A 20,999-nucleotide genomic window follows, 5' to 3' on the forward strand; every position below is an offset into this window, starting at 1 on the left:
GAAACCCTAAGGCTACATAGTTAGTCTGGCTGAAAAAAGACAAAAGTCCATCCAGTTCAACCATTAAAAAAAAAAAAGTTATAATCCTACACCCACAGTTGATCCAGAGGAAGGCAAAAAAAAACCCAGCAAAGCACGATATAATTTGCTCCTGAAGGGGAAAAAAATTCCTTACTGATCCCCCGAGAGGCAATTGGATACTCCCTGGATCGACCTTACCTATAAATGTTATATCCAGTCATATTCTGTGTATCCAAAAAGAACCCAGGCCTTTTGTCAAGCAATTCACTGAACTGGCCAGAACCAACTCTTAAGGGAGTCTATTCCACATTTTCACAGCTCTTACTATGAAGAAACCTTTCCGTGTTTGGATATTAAATTTTTTTTCCTCCAGACGTAAAGAGTGCCCCCTTGTCCTCTGTGATGACCTCAGGGTGAATAACTCTACACTGAGTTCACTCGGGTTGCTAGGGGTTCCGTAAGCAATTTCTGCCTCTCAGATACGTTCCCACTGACACCATTGATCCTTTTAGCTATCTGTAAGGGGGTAATCCTTCCCAGTGACCACAAGTGTAAGGAGCATTCTTCCCACTGACCATCACACTAATGTATTATGGGTTGTAGATATAGTCATTTTTCCCTGAGACTGGAAAGTTATTTCAAGGGTTCCTCTGTGTTGAAAAGGTTGAGAAAACTGCAGTAGAAAATAATGGCTGGGCTAAAGCCAGAGACAGGCCTTCTTTTCCATGATGTCTCTCAACACCATTGCAAAGTGAGATGGGAGCAGCGAGGATGTAGATACTGTGTTTGTTCTGGGCCGGTTCTGGCCTAAAACCACCCGTATTCAGCATCCCATATATGTACTGATAGGAAGAAAGTTGCTCCAGAAGGTGGAGGGAGGGCACACAAATTCATTAAAAAGAACCCATGCTTTGTAAAGCAATAGTTTCACATGTAGGCCCCATATACAGTTGTGAATAGAACCGTGTGTGATTACATACAGGAACCCCAGTTGGCAATGCCAGCAAATACCTGTGGCCATGTACAATTGTATATGGGAACCCCAAAAGGGATCCCAGCAATTACCTGTGGCCATGTACAGTTGTATATGGGAACCCCAACAGGGATCCCAGCAATTACCTGTGGCCATGTACAATTGTATATGGGAACCCCAACAGGGATCCCAGCAATTACCTGTGGCCATGTACAGTTGTATATGGGAACCCCAACAGGGATCCCAGCAATTACCTGTGGCCATGTACAGTTGTATATGGGAACCCCAACAGGGATCCCAGCAATTAGCTGCAGGAGGAAGACCCACTGAAGGCAATGGGAGGCTGTCAACTCTCACAGCTAATCACAGCTGCTCACATGTAATCACTCCCTACAAAAGGGATGTGACAACCAGGGGCGGACTGACAACTCATGGAGCCCCCGGGCAATAGGGGATCATGGGGCCCCTGTGTCCTTGCCCAAACTCAAAAAAGCCTATGAAAAAGGTACCAGGGGCATCTCATGGGGCCCCCTACTGACCCCGGGCTCTCGGGCAGTGCTCGAGTTTCCAAATGGTCAGTCCGCCCCTGGTGACAACTGTACAATGTTGGGTTTCAGGAGCATGCCTAGGCTATATGCCGCCTGAGGCAGTCATTGTTGCCTTTCCCCCCTAGGTTATTACCACACCAACTGCCATCTTACTCCACCACACCCAAATGCCACCTTATTTTTGCCACCCTCTTTGTTACTAGGATACTGGTACAGAAACCAATGATGCTGTACCCCGGCCAACAGCATCCTGACTACCACTGATGTGCTGCTGTTGGTTGCTAGGACGTAGTTGGCTGGGCCTTACAGTGTCCTTGGTTGTTATGGTGCAGATAGGTGCCATAGCAACAAATGGCACTTTGCTGCCCAGCCACTAGTGTCTTAGCAAACGGCTTAGTAATGCTGTCCTGTGTATACAGAAGACCATTACTGAGCTGCAATGAGATTGGCATGTTTGGTATGGACACTCCGGCCTCCGTGACGATTAAGGTGGTCACCTCTCTTTGCCTTATTGGTGGCATGCCTTTACTCATCAGTCTCCATCCCACTGACCCAATAGAGGGGAACAATCTCCCCAGGGGAGCCCTAGGCAGCAGTGAAACCTTGACAAAGCTTCTATACCTTCATCCAAAATCAAAAAGAGATTTTGGCTTTAAGTGTCATCATGTGCTTTTTTATGGAACCTTTCTGCAACCTTTCACAAATAGAAAATAATGTGCATGAAAAATAAATTTCAACATTAAAAGTGTTCAGCATGTTCCTCCATGTACATAGGTGGGAGTGGTCCCATATGGGATTCTCCATCGCAGTATATGAAGGATATCCTTCAGGGAGAGGAAGTAAGGAGTTTAGCTTTCTAAGAATCCATGAAGCTCAAATTAGGACTGGGACAGGGGCGGACTGACCATTTGGAAACTCGGGCACTGCCCGAGGGCCCGGGGTCAGTAGGGGGCCCCATGAGATGCCCCTGGTATCTTTTTCATAGGCTTTTTTGAGTTTGGGCAAGGACACAGGGGCCCCATGATCCCCTATTGCCCAGGGGCCCCATGAGTTGTCAGTTCGCCCCTGGACTGGGGTATGAATGATCATCCAGATCAGCGTTTCTCAACCTTTGATCAGTCACGACATGCTTTAAAGTATGCAAAATCTCAAGGCACCCCAATCTAAAATATAAAAGAATGTAAATGTTACTTCTCAGTGGGAAACCCAAGTCTGGGACGATGCACATAACCACCTTGATAAAATTAACATCAGATCAGAATCCCTCTTTCACATCAGAGTCCTCCTATACATAGACACCCACCATCAGAGCCCCCCACCATTACATCATATTCCCCCATCACATCAGAGTCCCCTATACATGTGAGCCCCCTGATTGCATTTGAGTACCCCCATGTCAGTGTCTCCCCATCACATCAGAGTCCACACAAATCACTACAGAGTCCTCCCCATCACTGAGTCCTCTCATCCATCTCTGGTCCAGGGAAAACTGGGTTTTGTGCTCATAGCACCCCGGAGAAACCCAAGTGGCACCCTGACAGGGCCGGGACAAGGAGTGGGCAGGAGGAAGGCTGCCCTGGGCACAATGGTTTAGTGTAGGGATGGGGTGCCTTTCTTCTGTTACAAGGCTGATAGAAGCAGTGACAGCAGCATCACTACTCCTGTCAGCCCAATGCTGGGAGTGCCAAAGAGAGAGCCGGGAGGCAGTGCAGGCTGTGTTCTCCCCCCCCCCCCCTCCTTCCTGCCTCTTGTGGTGGGACTGAGTTGGAAAAACTCCACACTTCCAGGTCAGTGCAAAACCTGACTGACAGATCAGGAACTGCACAGTGATTCTGAGGAGTGACAGCTGAGAATAGGATGCCCTAAGCTTGCACATCATGAAGGAAGCATGAGGGCCTGGGGTTGCATTTTGGCATCTTTGCCCTGGGCTCTGGATGACCATGTCCCGGCACCGCACACTGATTGAGAAAAACTGATCTAGATAGCCTCACTCACAGCAAAGTTCTGGTAAGGGACTAAACCCTGCCCTTCTCCACCAGGAACGAAGAAAGAGTTTTACTTTAAATCAAAAAAGTATCTTTTATTTATATTCATAGTCTATTGTTATATGTTTATCCATATTCTACGTTGACTCTCTGTAGATGCTTTGTAAACACTGGATTCCACAAAGCATTGTAGACTTATACAATATCGCCATGCACGCCCCTGACAAACTGCCCATTTTTGCCTTTCCAAGATGCTTGTTTCCATAGCAACCCTTTAATGCAGAGTTTATCAGTTCATAATTGACATCTCAGAGATTATAACTATGTGAATAGGGAGAGGGGAGCTGGACGATTGCTCCTCATAGACCCCGAGGACTCATTACTCACCATTAATGTTCCCAGAGGCTGTAGATTCTCAATTAAGTGGAGGACAGGTGATCCGGCAATTCTTGTTAGAATATCCGAGTAATGATCAGAAACAAGGCCTTTTCATTCAGCTCCAATCATGCCGGATATTGTTTTATAACAAGTGGCTGCCGATTTCACCTAAACAACCCCCGAGATCCTGTTCTGCTATTCTCTGAAGCAGGGGTGGACTGACAACTCATGGGGGCCCCGGGCAATAGGGGATCTTGGGGCCCCTGTGTCCTTGCCCAAACTCAAGAAAGCCTATGAAAAAGGTACCAGGGACATCTTATGGGGCCCCCTACTGACCCCGGGCACTTGGGCAGTGCCCGAGTTTCCAAATGGTCAGTCCGCCCCTGTTCTGAATTGAGAGATCAGCTATGCTACCCAGGACCTGACACCCTTGAAAATTTGGTGTCTGCACCTTTCTGCTAGTGGACAGCATGAACTACTGTGGAGGTCCTTGTTATATTGTGGAAGCAGAACTTTTTTCTACGTCCAGAGCTGCCCAGCAGTGACATGGTAGGAAAGGGAGGAAGGGGTGGCCCCACTCAGGAACAGAAATGTATATGGATTGTTTAATCTTCAGATAGAGCTCCCTGTTTCTCCTAGATTGTAAGCTCCCAGGATCAGGGCCCTCCTAACCCTCTTGTATTGAACTGTATTGTTGCTGTAATGTCTGCCTTCATTTTGTAAAGCGCTGCGCAAACTGTTGGCGCTACATAAATCCTGTATGATAATAATAGTAATAATAATAAATATTCAAATAGTATATATACACATGGGGGAAAAAATGTTATCACCATGTGTTCATTTAACATATCTTGTTTCCATGTATAGTTTTATAATATATAGACTATATAACACATACACTATATTTCCAAAAGTATTGGTCGGCCTGCCTTTACACACACATGAACTGTAACGGCATCCCAGCCTTAGTCCGTAGGGTTCAATATGGAGTTGGCCCCGCCCTTTGCAGCTATAACAGCTTCAACTCTTCTGGGAAGGCCATCCACAAGGTTTAGGAGGGTGTCTATGGGAAGGTTTGACCATTCTTCCAGAAGCACATTTGTGAGGTCAGGCACTGATGTCGGGGGAGGAGGCCTGGCTCGCAGTCTCCGCTCTAATTCATCCCAAAGGTGTTCTATCAGGTTGAGGTCAGGACTCTGCAGGCCAGTCAGGTTCCTCCACCCCAAACTTGCTCATCCATGTCTTTATGGACCGTGCTTTGTGCACTGGTGTGCAGCCATGTTGGAACAGGAAGGGGCCATCCCCAAACTCTTCCCACAAAGTTGGGAGCATGGAATTGAGCAATATGTCTTGGTATGCTGACGCCTTAAGAGTTCCCTTCACTGGAACAAAGGGGCCAAGTCCAGCCCCTGAAAAACAACCCCACACCATAATCCCTCCTCCACCAAACTTTACACTACACGTGGAATAATGCAGTCAGGCAAGTACTGTTCTCCTGGCAAACACCAAACCCAGACACATCCATCAGATTGCCAGACATAGAAGCATGATTAATCACTCCAGAGAACATGTCTCCATTGCTCTAGAGTCCAGTGGCGGCGTGCTTTACCCCACTGCATCCAACGCTTTGCTTTGCACTTGGTGATGTAAGGCTTGGATGCAGCTGCTTGGCCATGGAAACCCATTCCATGAAGCTCTCTACACACTGTTGTTGTGCTAATCTGAAGGCCACACAAAGTTTGGAGGTCTTTAGCTATTGACTCTGCAGACAGTTGGTGACTTCTGCGCACTGTGCACTTCAGCATGCGCTGACCCCGCTCTGTCATTTTACGTGGCCTACCACATTGTGGCTGAGCTGCTGTTGTTCCCAGTTGCTTCCACTTTTTTATAATCCCACTAACAGTTGACCGTGGAATATTTAGTAGCCAGGAAATGTCACGGATGGACTTATTGCACAAGTGGCGACCTATCACGGGACCACGCTTGAATTCACTGAACTCAAATGTTTATAGAAGCAGTCTGCATGCCTATGTGTTTGATTTTATACACCTGTGGCCATAGAGGTGACTGGAACACCTGAATCCAATGATTTGAAGGGGTGTCCCAATACTTTTGGCAATATAGTGTGTGTCAAACACAAGGCCCGCAGGCCGAATCAGGCTTGCACCCAGTTTTGCAGCTAGAACTCTATTCCACCACCACTATCTCTCACCCTCCGCTCCCCGCTGTCACTTGTAAACACAGAATCTGTCAGGAATCGCGGCGGCGCACAGGTCGGCGCATGAGCAGAACGCCGAGGCGCATTAGCTGGCGGGCACTAGGACATAGGCAACTGCGGCAACAGCAGTGGCCGTGCATGCGCACTCGTGATCGCGGACACACGCCTGGCACCAATGACAGCGCAGGGCGCGCTATTTAAACCAGCCCTGTGCAGACTCAAGTTGCCGTATGGTCTTCGTTCCTTGTTCCCTGCTGATCTGTTCCTGAGAGATATCCCTTGTTGCCGACCCTGCTGATCCTGGTTCCTGTTGACTTCTTCTGCCCTGACCTCTGGCTCGTTTGACAACTCTTCTGTCTACTCCTGATTGCTTGACCTCCTGTTGCTGAACCTGGCTTGTGACCCGACTATTCTCTGCCCGCTGCTCTGTACCATCCTGACTCCGCTGTGATTGACCTGGCCCGTCTGACTACACTATACCTGCACTATTATCCGTCCATCCATCCTGCATGGATCCAGTCCCCCTGCCTGGGCCTGCCAGCCTCTTCACATCAGGTTCTCTTCCATTACATACCTCCGGCGGTCCCCTCTGCCACAGTTGGGTGCACTCAGGGGTCGCGACCTGGTCTCAGTCTGCTCCAAGTCCATCCCCACCATCAGGGGCTCTGGTAAATAAGCAGATTGGGGCTTAGACTCCGTGCCCTGGGGAATCCCGTTCTGTGGATCACTAGAGGTACCGCCGGGCGGTCCATGACAGAATCCTTTGTTCTCAGCACCTTATGCACTCATGGAAGGGACAGATCTCCAGAATCTGAGAGAGAGAGAACAATCTCCTTGCAAGGCAAGGCAGAGCTGCGTACACAAGAAGGTACTAGAGCCGAATACACAGGTAGTAGAGACGCCTACACAGGGGGGTACAGGGCCAGGTAAGAGAGAGAGGGGGGGAGTCAGGTTGCATAGTGCACCCCTAAACCCTGCACTCTGTACACAGCACACCCCTGAACTCTGTACATAACACACTCCTGAATCCTGCACTCTGTACGTAGTGCACTCCGAAACCCTGCACTCTGTACACAGCACAACCCTGAACTCTGCACAAAATGCACTCAGTTCATAGCACACCCTGTAACTGCACTCTGTACATAACGCATTCTTGAACTCTGCACTCTGTACATAGCGCATGCCTGAACTCTGCATTCTGTATGTAACACACTCCAGAACCCTGAACTCTGTACGTAGCACACCCCAGATACAGCCAGCCCTTTGAGGGCAAGCATACTGCTGATGTGGCCAGAAATGCAATTGAGTTTGACACCCCTGGTATGTAGCCATGAGTTGATGGACACCTGACCATTACATCTGTATGAGTTTGTTGGACATCCCATTCTAAACCCATGGCCATTCATTTGGAGTTGGTCTCCCATTGTAGTTTTAACAGCTTACTTTTGGTAAGCCTTCCCACAAGATATTGGAGTATGTATGTGGGAATGTGAGCTCACTTGTTGGGTTAGGTACTGATGTTGGGTGAGAAGACCTGGTTCACCATTGGTGTTCCAATTCATTTCAAAGGTGTTAAGTAAGGTTGAGGTCAGGTCACTCACGTTCTTCCAAACCAAATGGTCAAACCATGTCTTTCTGGAACAGAAAAGAGCCTTCCTCAAATGATTACCGCAAGGCTTGAAGTGCAGTATTGTCTAAAATGTCTTTTATGCTATAGTATTAACAGTACCTTTCACTGGAATAACTTGAACTCCATTATATGGTTTGGAGGACCTTGAGTGGCCTGACTTCAACCCTACTGAACACTTTTGGAATGAATTGGATAGCTAAATGTGAGCCATGTCTCATCCAACATTGGTACCTGACCGCAAACTTCAGATTTCCACCAAAACACTCCAAAATCGTGAGGAAAGCCTTTCCAGAAGATTGGTGGCTGTTATAGGCCTTACTTTTGGCCAAACTTGTGGCCATACAACTTGTTCTAGAGCTTGTACAATCAAAAAGGAGCAAGAGAGATACTGTATGTAATATAATTTACAAATTTGCTGATTTCAGTTCTTTGTCGTACAATCTGAAGTTTATCAGATAGGTAACATGGCTGTTATACCATCAGTTGCTTATATGACTTAACAAGTGACACTGGTCTTCACTATTATTATCAGACAGAAGAAACCCTTAGAATGGAACGCACCACTTTTACAGTAAATGAAGTCCAGGAAAGGTTAGGAACCCTCAAAAACAATGGTCATTGGCATGTCAGCCCTACATCTGTCAGAGCCGTGTATGTACGTAATACCGGGATAACAGCACTTCCGAAATCCATTAATTATCCGACTGATGTTGTAATGAATTATTTTTTCCTCACCACTAATTCATTATCAGCTGTTAATTGCGAGTTTTGTTTTATTAAAAGGTGCAAATAACATAGATTGTAAAAGCCGCTGGAACGAGACCTGCTTTATGAGGAAATTAGGTTTAACAGCGGGTTCTTTAATGGCGTGCTCCAATCAATCGCTTTTGTCAGTCTTCCTTGGCACGCTTAATGGGGCAGAGCTGACAATCTGTGTACGGCTATTGATGGTGGTTATAAAACAGCCCTGATGCCAGTAAATCCTCGATCTCTGTTTATTTAAATCTACAGCACTTTTTTTTACGCAACCGTGCGCCATTAAGACCTGCTGACAAGTCTTTGGCGGCCGAGGAGTTAAATTTGCGTTTTTTTTTTTTTGCAGATAACTTCTGTTCCCAAGCAGGATCCGGAGTTATCAGACAAAATCTGATTATTTTAAGCGGCTTTACTGCAACATCTGTCTGTCACACAAAAGCACAGCGCTGTATAATTCAATGTCGGACAAGGACAGAGGGGATTAGCAAGAAGGCTGAAGTGTGAGAAGAAGATGTTGTAGCTGTTATGGGTGGAGCAGGATGGAAGTAATATCATGATACAGAAGGGTCCAGCTACTTAAAAAAGCAAATCCAAGGAGATTTCCCACTTTGCTGTTATGGTTGTAGATGAGGGTGGACTTTGGGTGGAATTTTATTAACCATCTAAGAGGTTGGTGGACCTTGAAAAGTAAGTGGAGCATTCAGAGGACACCAATGCAAGCACAGTGACAGCATGCAAACAAGTATCCCTGGTGGATGTGGAACAGGACCTCAGTGCTGCATGTCCAGCATGGTCACCACTTAGTCACTTTGGTTATGTGTTGTGCAACCTCCCTCTCATAGCCTATTGCATGTAGAAGAAGAACTGTAGGAAGCCCCGAGAGATGGTGGTCCTACATTTTCACAGGTTTAGATTGAGGACCAGTCAGAATGCTGGTTTTCTGCACAGAGAGGCCAGTGGCAGTAGCTTTTGGAGGCTTTCCCAATGGCCCTGACCATGACCTTAACCTAAACCTTAGGCTTGAGATACTTGAGACACCCATTCCCTATACCCTAAAAAAAACTTGAGACACCCATTCCCCAAACCCTAAAAAGCTTGAGGCACTTATTCCCCAAACCCTAAAAAGCTTGAGTCACCCATTCCCCAAACCCTAAAAGCTTGAGTCACCCATTCCCCAAACCCTAAAAGCTTGAGTCACCCATTCCCCAAACCCTAAAAGCTTGAGACACCCATTTCCCAAACCCTAAAAAAGTAACATAACTAATGCCCCTTCTTCAGGCTTCATACAAGTTAAAGCTTACATGACACTTTAGTTATTTGATTAACGTATACCTTAAGGCTGAACTCCGACCTTCCTATCAGTCTTGCACAGTTGTACAGGTTCTGCTCTTGTACTGAAATTGCTTACTCTGATTTCACTGCACACTGTGAGCTTCTCATAATGTGCATTACAAGATGCGGCAAGTCAGATAGAGCCCGCCTCATTTCCTGGCTGGAGGACGTCCAGCATCATCTACTACTTTCCTTCCCAGTCTGACTGTCCCTGGCCTGCCTGTTTCATTCATTGGACAGTACAGGAGAGGAGCCTGTACAACTGTGCAAGACTGAGAGGAAGGTTGGAGTTCAGTCTAACCAAATCAATAATTCAGTTACTTCAATCAAGGAGGCTCAGCATCACATGTGGGTGTTTCCTGAATGAAAACGCAGCCTGTCTGGGAACACCCACTCCTCCAGAGTGACATCTACCAATCAAGACATTTTGATTTTTGGATAACTCCTCCCAAGAGTCACCCCGCTACTTGCATCAGGTCTGAACGCTCTTGAGAGTTGTACTAACCCTCGGTTCACACCTAAGCGTTTTCTGTAGCATTTTGCAGAAATGCACAGCAGTCCATTTAACATGATTTCCTATGGGACATGTTCACTACTCTGCGTTTTCACCCCGGTGCGTTTTTTGAAAAGGGTCAGGGACTTTTTTAAATGCAAAAAGTTGTGTTTTTGGTTCTATACACTTCAATGGAAACGCTACAGAAAAGCATGTAGTGCATTTTTGATGTGTTTCAATGCATTTTGCGTTTTAATCTGCCTAGCAACAAGAACAAAAAAAAATTGCAAAATGCATCAAAAACATGGAAGAAATGCATGTGCAAAAATGCAAAACACACTGCAAAACACACTTCTGATATAGATCAAACGCAAACTGCATAGGTGTGAACCTAGCCTAAGGCAGGGTGCTGTGATGTTTTTAGAAAGCCATGTTCAGCACCCTGCTGGTCCCTTCCACCAGCAGTGATCTCCCTGCATTGCAAAGAGAAGCACAGAGACACAGTGATTATCTCATTGGGTCTAAAGTAAAATATGGAATTAAAGTGGGAAAGTTTTATGAGGGGGGAGGGAGGAACCAAGGAAGGCAAAATAAAAGAAGGTTCAAATTCCATATTTAAGCGATCCCCTTTATTGGCTAGGTTAAGATACAAGCTGTCAGGATGACTTAGATCAGGGGCGAACTGACAACTCATGGGGCCCCCGGGCAATAGGGGATCATGGGGCCCCTGTGTCCTTGCCCAAACTCAAAAAAGCCTATGAAAAAAGTACCAGGGGCATCTCATGGGGCCTCCTACCAGGGGCGGACTGACAACTCATGGGGCCCCCAGGCAATAGGGGATCATGGGGCCCCTGTGTCCTTGCCCAAACTCAAAAAAGCCTATAAAAAAAGGTACCAGGAGCATCTCATGGGGCCCCCTACTGACCCCGGGCCCTCAGGCAGTGCCCAAGTTTCCAAATGGTCAGTCCACCCCTGACTTAGATCCTTTCTTCGGGCTTTGGACAAGGTAAAGCTGAAACTTCAATGCTAACAGTTTTTTCTATAGAGACGGTTGTCTGTGTCCAGGTACAGAGTTTCCGATGGTTCAGAATTCTTCCATTCTCATCTAAATGGCCCCTTCAAGAGGCGGGGATTTTTTGACAATTCGCCAGTTTTATGTTTTTTGCTAAATATCAAAACGCTCTCCAGGAAATTCATTAGCCGGCTAACGAGCTGAGTGGGAAGGCGGCGGATTGTAAAGTAAAGCCTAATTATTCTTTTATTCATGAACGCAGATCGGTAACACGGTAACTACATTCTGCAGAACTTCATCAGGACCAATAAAATCATTTCTTGCATATTTAGCACCTGATTATCCGGAGCTGCAGAAAGGTCTTAGCCAAAGGTTGAGATTTTTGCTAAACGTTTTTGAGCCGATGAAGTCTCCTCTCCCAACTCTCAGCATCTCCCCTTCCAACTCTCATTCTGCTAATCTCTTTGCTGGCAGGCAAGCAAGTTTAATACTTTAAAAGCAGCCAGTGCATTAACTGCTTGGCCCATGCTCCTTCCCATTGCGGATATTCCTGCTGATCTGCTGCAACAAGCCTTGCAGCATGGTGGTACATATTAAGGCCTCCTTGGGTCTTAAAGGGCACTTTCACCTTCCTGGCACCGTAGGGACAGAATATTGAAATTTTCTTTGCATAGGATTTGTTATCTGTGTTGCTGCATAAAGGAGACACAGGCTTATGAAGTATCCTTTGCATCCAAAGGGAAATTTTCAAGGTTTCCTTTGTCTGATCTTCCTAAAGCAGTGGGAGGTTATCTGCAGCTAGATTGTATTTTGATCTCCTTAGAGTGTAAGCTCTTCTGGTGCAGAGACCAATGGGACTGGCTCAGAATTCTCTGTACAGCACTTGGGATGTGTCAGAGTTATATAAATGTTTAAAAATATGGTCAGCACAGTGGCTAAATGGTTAGCACTTCCACCTGGCAGTACTAGGGTCGTTGGTTCAAATCCCAGCCACGGCACCACCTCTCTGGAGTTTGCATGTTCTCCCTGTGCCTGCGTGGGTTTCCTCCCACACGCCAAAGACATGCTGGTAGGTTAATTTGATCCTGTCTAAATTGGCCCTAGTATGAATGTGAGTTAGGGACCTTAAGATTGTACACCCCTTGAGGGTTAGGAACTGATGTGATTGTACAATATATATATATATATATAAAGCGCTGCGTAAAATTGATGGTGCTATATAAGTACCTCAAATAAATAAATAATAATAGTGGGCAACCTTGGTGGGATATTAGAGTGTAAGCTCCTCAGGTGCAGAGAATGATATGTAAGGTAGTGCGTTCTCTGTAAAGCACTTATGTCAAAGCTATATAATCCTATAATAATAATGTGTGACTTTGGCAGAACATTAGAGTGTAAGCTCCTCTGGTGCAGAGACTGAAATGATTGGTTCTCTGTACTGGAATATGGCAAATCTATATAAATATATAATAATAGTGTGTAAGCTCTTCTACTGCAGGGACTGATGTAAATGGCTCAATGTTTGTTGTTCCCCAGAGCACGTAAGTGTAAACTGAAGCTTGAAGTGTAAGCTCCTTTGGTGCAGAAACTGATGTGGCTCGGTGTTTACTGTACAGCACTGCAGAACATATCAGAATTTCAGAATATAAATGACTAAAATAAAATAATAAAAATATTTAAATCTGTGAAGCATAAGATGATGATAGTTGATTTAGCAGCATTTCAGAAAATGCTGGAGCTATCTAAATGTATAATAATAATATTCTATGACTTTGTTGGGATAGTAGAGTGTAAGCTCCTCTGGCACAGAGACTGATGTGACTGACTCAGTGTTCCGTGTACAGCACTTCCATATAATTTAGCCATATAAATATTTATAATAATAATAATAGTGTGTGACTGTGGTAGGGACATTACAGTGTATACGAATATATTGTATAGCTAAATGTAGTAATTTCTGTATACTTTTTTGGCTCAGATTTCTCACCATCTGCATCCCCTTTGGATGGAGCGTTAGCTCCTCAGAACCAGGTTGATGGCACTGATTTGAATAGGAAAGCTAAAGTGAATCCACTGCCAGTTCTAGATTGGAACATTGATTGGATGGATGAAATGGAGGCCAAGTACAATCAGAGGAGTCAGACCAGGGCTCAGTACCCCTTCAGTAAAAAGGTGAGTGGGACAAGATTTCCTAGTTATACTGGGTACCTCAATCAGGACGGAGTACTGCTATCAGCACTCTCATGACTCTTTACTGTTAATAATAATACTGGAACTGGAATAATGTAGGTGACCTTGGCAGAAATATCCTGAGATCAGTTTGTGAGATCAACCAGCAACCTCAGTTCACAGTGATTAACGTATCATTGTTCTGATTATGGATGGATGTTGCAGGGCTTCCAATAAAAATCACAGAGCCCTGTGCAGCCTACTTGACTTTCCGGCAACATTCCTACTAGGAGTTCCTATTACCATTTCCAGGAACTGATGCTCTGAAGGGTTATTTCTTTAAGATGAATAGAAAGGCAGCAGACTTGGTTCAAAACCAGACCCACACACCACACTTGTATCACGGGTTCACCTACCCAAGGAGAACATGCCTTCTTTTGGATTTACAGTAAAACCCATTCCCAATACTATTGGTCCAATGCTATACACATACTGTATCTACCAGATCCTTTGAACTTTCTAGGGGATTGACATACCAGGAGGAATCAACTCTCTTGTAAAGCTCTATACCTCCTTGCATGTCATAGTCCTCTCCTCTTCTGGGGACATCTAATTACTGCCTGTGTTAGCCCAGCTCTTCTATCCCTCAACTTACACAAAACCTTTTTCATAGCTGCCAGGAATGGGGCTGGATACTATAAAGTGTCACTTGAGTGCTCGCTCATAGTCTGCTGGTGCTTTTAACATCCAAGATGGCGGCACCCAGCAGCAGTCTCAGGGCTTTTGGATGTCTACACAAGGGAGGGTTTTACAGGTAAATGGCATACATAGTGCTGTCAGCATTAGGAAGTGAAAAGGTTCAGGTTCAAATCATTTATGAGGGTGTCAGGTACCATGTATGCAGTAAAGTGAACTGAAGCTTGTCTGAGAGTTCAGAAAGAAGGGGGCGGAGAGCTGAAGTTACGCTCTGCAGAGCTCAGTGAGGAGAGCTCTGAGAACTGATTGGTGGGAAGAGACACACCCCCTACACACAGCACACAGGAACAAAGCTGAGGCTGTTAATCTGCTAGAGCTCCCACCGCTGTCACCATTTTTCTCTTGGTGTCAGGAAAACTTGTCAGAAGTGATTCATGCTGATAGCAGAGGAACAGAGCAGCAGCCAGAAATGTACTTTTAAATCAGACAAGTACACACTATAGAGGGATTTACTTTGCTCATATTTCATGTCTGAGGTTAAGAATCACTATTAGCTGCATTTCCTTTTAGACCACTATGAAGACATGGCGTAGCTCCTCACACTCCTGAATGGGAGCTTATAGAGTGGAAATGTTTTCTTTTCACTTGTGGATGCTTCCAGCAGCAATTTTATGTTCTGCTTCAGATCGCAGCTAATGAGGATTCTAGATAACAATGCCATCACGCTGCCAAACCGCATTCCCATCAGCCGTTCTACACCTTCGCTTGCAGCAACACATCCATGTTGTTGTCCAGTGATTTGCTGTCAGTTCATCATGTAACACCTGTCTGGGGGGGGGGGGATTCCGTCCAATCTGGTTGCAGGAATACAGCCAGCCAACTCAGCTCTCACCTCCACTCGTACCATGAAATCAATATGGGAGCACTCCGCATGCCTTCTATGCCTTCTGGGGATTCACGTTACAGGGATAGCAAATGGTCTCTAATGCGTTGCTGGTCCATCATCAGCAGCATGAGGAACTACAACTCTCAGCAAACCCCACCAGCAATGACATCTGTGTCATTTAACCCTTTAGCCTGGCTGTATGTATATGTCAGCACAGAGCTGGCCCATATCTGCAGGGCTGTTTTGCCCCCACGTACCCTCAGCAATGTGACTTTGCTGTCATCTATAGCAGCCGGTCACAGAGAGACGATCAGGAGCCAGTAGGATGGGCTCCCAATCATGTGATCACTGTGACAGCCAATCACAGTAAAGACGTGGCCTGGAGGCCCAGGAAACGCTTTTTATTCCAGCGTTTTGATTTAAAATGTGTGTTCCATTATAGTCAATAGCAATGCATGCAAAATGTGTTAAAAAGCAAAAAAAGTGCAATATGCATTTTATTAGTACATTATGTCCATATGTCCCATATACCTGCAGGAGGAGAACATATGTAAGATGCATGGAAAACACATGTAAAATGAGTCACATTTTAGCACAAAACAGAGCAGGTCCTAAATTCGTTTTTTTTTTTTTTTATTTTAAGCCCTAAGGTTCATTTCCAGGTAATTCCTCGCTGTCTTCTGGGTCCCATGACGAGGAGCTGCTCTGCTGTATACATAAAACGGGGCTGCTTACTCGGCATTCAGTGTTCCATAAATGGTGCCCCTGCAGAGTGACCAGAGTGGCCCCCCTGTGTTTAGTATGCAGCGAGGGCAGCTACTCGGCACAGGACTCAGGAGACAACAAGGATCGCTGTAGTAGCAGCTGCCACTAGAGCGATGCTCGGCTTCCACATGGACTATACACTCACAGGCCACTTTATTAGGTACACCTGTTTAATTGCTTTGTAACACAAATTGCTAATCAGCCACTCACATGGCAGCAACTCAATGCATTTAGACATCTAGATGTAGTGTAGATGACTTGCTGAATTTAAAACTGAGCATCAGAATGGGGAAGAAAGGGGATTTAAGTGACTTTGACTGTAGCGTGGTTGTTGGTGCCAGACGGGCTGGTCTGTGCATTTTAAAAACTGCTGATCTACTGGGATTTTCATGCACAACCATCTGTAGGGTTTACAGAGAATGGTCCAAAATAGAGAAAATATCCAGTGAGTGACAGTTGTGTGGAAGAAAATGCTTTGTTGATGTCAGAGGTCAGAGGAGAATGGGCAGACTAGTTCAAGATGATAGGAAGGCAACAGTAACTCATGTCAATATGGATCAAAATCTCTGAGGAATGTTTCCAACACCTCATTGAATCTATGCCACGAAGAATTTAGGCAGTTCTGAAGGCAAAATGGAGTCCAACCCAGTACTAGCGAGGTGGACCTAATAAAGTGGACGGTGGGTGTACATACTTACATTGGTCCAAGCTGGACCTCTGTAGCTAAGCAATAGAAAAAATCATACCAAGATTTCAGCTTGAACTTTTTATTGAAATGTGAATTTTTCTAAACCGACCATATAGAAGAATATATTTGAAATATATTTTAAAAATTTTCTTCCCAAATATATTGCCATATATTTGAAATGATACAATTTCAATAAATAAATAATTATATATATACTGCATGTTGAAAAGCATTATTATTACAAAGTATATAAAAGATTTTTTTAAAAATACATTTCAAATATACTGTATGTCTTTAAAAATACAATACAAATCTACATTTTTGGAATGCATTTACAAATATATGTAAAAATACATGTTAAAATGACTTTTTTAATCTTAAAAAAAAAAATCTGAAGAATATATTTTTAAAAATATATATTTTTTAAATATAATCTTCAGATTTTTTTTAACATATAAAAAAAGTCATTTTAACATATATTTTACATATATTTGTAAATGTATTCCAAAAAATTTAGATTTGTATTTTTAAAGACATACAGTATATTTGAAATGTATTTTTACAAATATTTTTCATATATTTTGTAATAAAAACACATTTCAACATACAGTAAGCATCTATCTATCTATCTATCTATCTATCTATCTATCTATCTATCTATCTATCTATCTATCTATCTTTATTGATATATATTGAATATGGCCAAAATTGTAGCATTTCAAATATATGTCAATATATTTGGGAAGAATGTTTTTAAAATATATTTCAAATATATTTTTCTTCCATATCCCACTGAAACATACTATATTTTCACGATATCTTGCTCTGTTGTTTCAGATGGAACAATTTAAGTAATAGTTTTTAGTTCCTCAAGCAAGATCGGCTGGCCAGGAAGTCTCGAGATCACAGATTCCAGTTTACCATCCCAATGGAACTTGTCATCCAGCCCACAGATGTTAGCAGAAGTGAACTCGGCATGTTCTGGAGCATCCTCTCCTGTGTCATGGGGTATTTACTGTATTAAAGAAAAAAAAACCCTTTGCCTTATGAAATCCTTATGGCATGAAACTTGGAGCACAAAAGTTGTTCAGACTTTGTATATGTGCCTTTTGCATGACCTCACTTCAATAATAGATTATAGAATCCTTAGATAACAAAACAATGTACTGTTCCCGAAGCTGCATTTCCCTTTAAAGAGCAATTCCAGGCTTCATCTAACCCATAAGAGAGAAATTGCTATCTAGCATACACTGCAAGTATGCTAAAATCAGAACATTTTCTCTTTCTGAACTAAGTTATATAGAATCCACTGCAGCCAGAATCCAGAGGGCACCTTGCAGGGTCATTTGATTGTGTTTGGGAATTCCTCCCTACTCCTGCAGCTAGGGGTTCACAGATCTGGATAGGGTGATGTATCACAGCAATGGCTGGATAAAACACTCCTAAGGACACAGGCTGTGCTTTACATTTCAATGTTTTTATTAAAAGAAACAACATACAGAGAAACAAGATCAACGAATGTGAAAGTCGAACATTTCCAAACAATAGTCATACGCAAAATTAAATGACACAGGAATGAAATAAAGGGATGAGAAATGGGACTGAACAATTAGGCACAGGACCAACCAGTCCCTCCGGTGAAGTCTACAGACCAAGAAGAGAAACTGCAACAGTAAACAGGAATCTGGTTCATAGTGCACAATGAGAAATAAATAATCATTATCAACCTGCAGTCAGACATCAGCACATAATACAGCAAAAGTAAATTGGCCGAATCCAGAAGTAGAAATAAAAATAAAGAAGAAGGACGAAAAAAGAGCAGAAAAAAAGGGAGTAAAGTAAAGGAGGGTCAGTCACGAAGCCATTAAGGAACGGAGAGGTATCGAATCCACGGATCCCACATACTGTCGAACTTTCAGGCGGTATTATCAAGAATACAAGTGAGCTTGGCAGGCTTTGCTTTAAAGGTTCACCTTTACATGGAGAATACATTTACTACACAGCTGTTTCCATTGGCATACAGTGTTTTGCAATCATAGACTTTTACTATGAAAGAAGGAATAATTATTCAGGAATAATTTACACTTTTTTTTGTCTTAGATGATTTAGTTATTTTGTTTCCTAACAAAGTTCATAATTCTGTAGAGAGGCATTTACATTCACTAAATGGTAGCACTAAATTTCCAGCTTTATAGAAATTAGTTGATTCAGATCAGATGATCGGTATTTATTTTTGAAGATCTGAATATACAATTGTAACGTTTGATTTTTATCTGACAAGTGTCAATATAATCGTATTTGAGTAGAGGAAGTATATAGGAGCTCCAGCAGAAAGAGAACATTCTTTTAAAGTGGACCAGAACGCATACTGATGACTAGTCCTTTGCCATCTGCCTGTTATTTCAGGGTGCAGCTTCTACAGTACAGGTCATCTTTAACTGTCTTTTCCACACAGCAGCACTGCCATTTGCTGAAGGATCCTGATAGAGAAAGACTAAGAATGAACTGGCTGCATATAAAATGATCTTACAGCTGTGAATCCTTTCCCCCATAGAATGCAATAGTTTTTCCTTTTACTGACTACCCCCCTGATTTCATTTCACAATATTTTATTAGTTTACACTCATTGTCATTTTTGCTGCACCCAATCCACCCTCACAGCTGATCTCCGGCCATTGGGGACATTGAAATAACCTCCATTTTGATATAGGTGCAATGGTACGTGTATTGATGCGCTTATGTTAAATCCGACATAATAGAGCCGTGATCATTTCATTTCTCCACCATCCAGGACTTAAGCAGACCGTCATGTCTGTGACAATGAGACACAGAAAACGCAGAGCCCACACCATATGGATTTCCAGATCCTTTGCACTGTAGCCAGCAATGACCTCGTCCGAGTTACTAACTGACTGCAATATTTGTAAATTGTACGCATATAAATATGATTACTTTTATATTCTGCTGATTTTATCATAAAGTCAGTTTTCGATGCTGTGAACCGTCAGGAAGAAAGGGATCTGAGATAACAATGTATAACATTAAGACTAACAACAATGTATCCATGTCTGTGTTGTAAATAGATCATTGTAAGGACATTAGGATGATACAGATGTAGACCTGTATATCAAGTTTTTTTAAATGTCTTCCTGATTTTTATATGTGATGTCAACTCAGAAATCTAAAATGTGCAAATAAATTTTATTATATGATAGAAATGTGTTTATAGTTTTTTTTAAAGGAGAAGTATGGGAATACAAAAAAACAAACAGCTATACTCCGATCCTTGATGCTGCAGCTGTCCCCTGCTGGCTCTACACTAAGGACTGAGCGATCACGTGACCACTGATTGCTCAGGTCTCGGTCTATTCTGAGCAGAGAGCGATGACTGTCAGTCACTGCTCTCTGCTATGCCCCTCAGGCACTCACTGGAGCTGTGGAGGGGGCAGGAAAGACTGGCTCAGGCTCTCAGTGGCACACTGGGAGGCTTAGCCAGCTAATGATAATGGGTTCTGGTTGATCCGGATATTATTGTCAGGATCCTTCTATACCCTGAAGCTGCTGTGTGAAATCAGTCAAGAGAAAGCTTTAGTCTGCTGTCGGATGATTCTGGGTCACAGGAGAGAACAAGTAAGTGCAATCCTGCAACCCACAAGGGAAGTATGGCCAGAAAAGCTTAGATCTTACTTCTCTTTTAAGGAGCATAATAGGAATATTGGTAACAGAGTCATTAACACAAATGGAGCAGTGCTTGTAAAATGTGAAGGACGCCACAGAGAGGGAGAGTCCACCTACAGATGTACAGATTTCTGTCTGACACCCGTCACACTTTTAGAGCACTCATCCTCAATCAAGGTTCCATGGAACTCTAAGCATCTTCTATATGTTGCTAGGGGATCCTTGAGTAGAGAGTGGTGACAAATTGACCCTAGGATCACCATTACCTGACAAGCGTGGAGCTTCTTCCTCCTGAAAAGTATCCAGTGACACCAATGATCACTTTAGTTATCTTTAAGGGTGACATTCTTGAAAATGACCACCACTGTATAGCAGGCCCAACTCCTATGGGCCACCAATGTATGAGAGTACTACTCTGACTACCAACATCAAGAAGACTTTCCCCTACTGGCCATCCAGGTAAAGGGGGGAGGGCCTTCCCCACTGACCACCAATGTAAGAAGGTATCTCTCTGACTGAAAATCAAGATGAAGGGGCATACATACACTGACCATCAAGACAAGGGGTTTTTCTCCACCGAGCCTCAAGATAAGGGGGCCCTTTTCTACTGACCATCAAGATAAGGGGGTCCTTTTCCACTGTCCATCAAGGTAAGGGGGTCTTTCTGCACTGACCAGTAAGGTAAAGAGGCCCTTCTCCACTGACCACTAGGGTAAGGTAGCACTACTATGACCCCCACCATTAAGAGCTCCTTCTCCCACTGGCCACGAA

General features: G+C 43.8%; 1 protein-coding gene across 2 annotated transcripts in view; it reads left to right on the forward strand.

Annotated features, from left to right (window-relative positions):
- Positions 1–19,768, forward strand: part of ROBO4 (roundabout guidance receptor 4) — a 138,434-nt gene extending 118,666 nt beyond the window's left edge. For both annotated transcript variants that reach the window (XM_089652128.1, XM_089652129.1), the window contains exons 19-20: positions 13,325–13,518; positions 17,388–19,768. In XM_089652128.1, the coding sequence (XP_089508254.1) occupies positions 13,325–13,518; positions 17,388–17,405 (212 nt within the window). In that variant the 3' untranslated portion in view covers positions 17,406–19,768. The remainder of the gene's footprint in view (positions 1–13,324; positions 13,519–17,387) is intronic.
- Positions 19,769–20,999: the final 1,231 nt, after the last annotated feature.

This window comes from Staurois parvus, unplaced genomic scaffold (genome assembly GCF_062004578.1).
Source record: "Staurois parvus isolate SC_StPar_1 unplaced genomic scaffold, SC_StPar_1.0 ptg000671l, whole genome shotgun sequence".
Classification (NCBI taxonomy): domain Eukaryota; kingdom Metazoa; phylum Chordata; class Amphibia; order Anura; family Ranidae; genus Staurois; species Staurois parvus.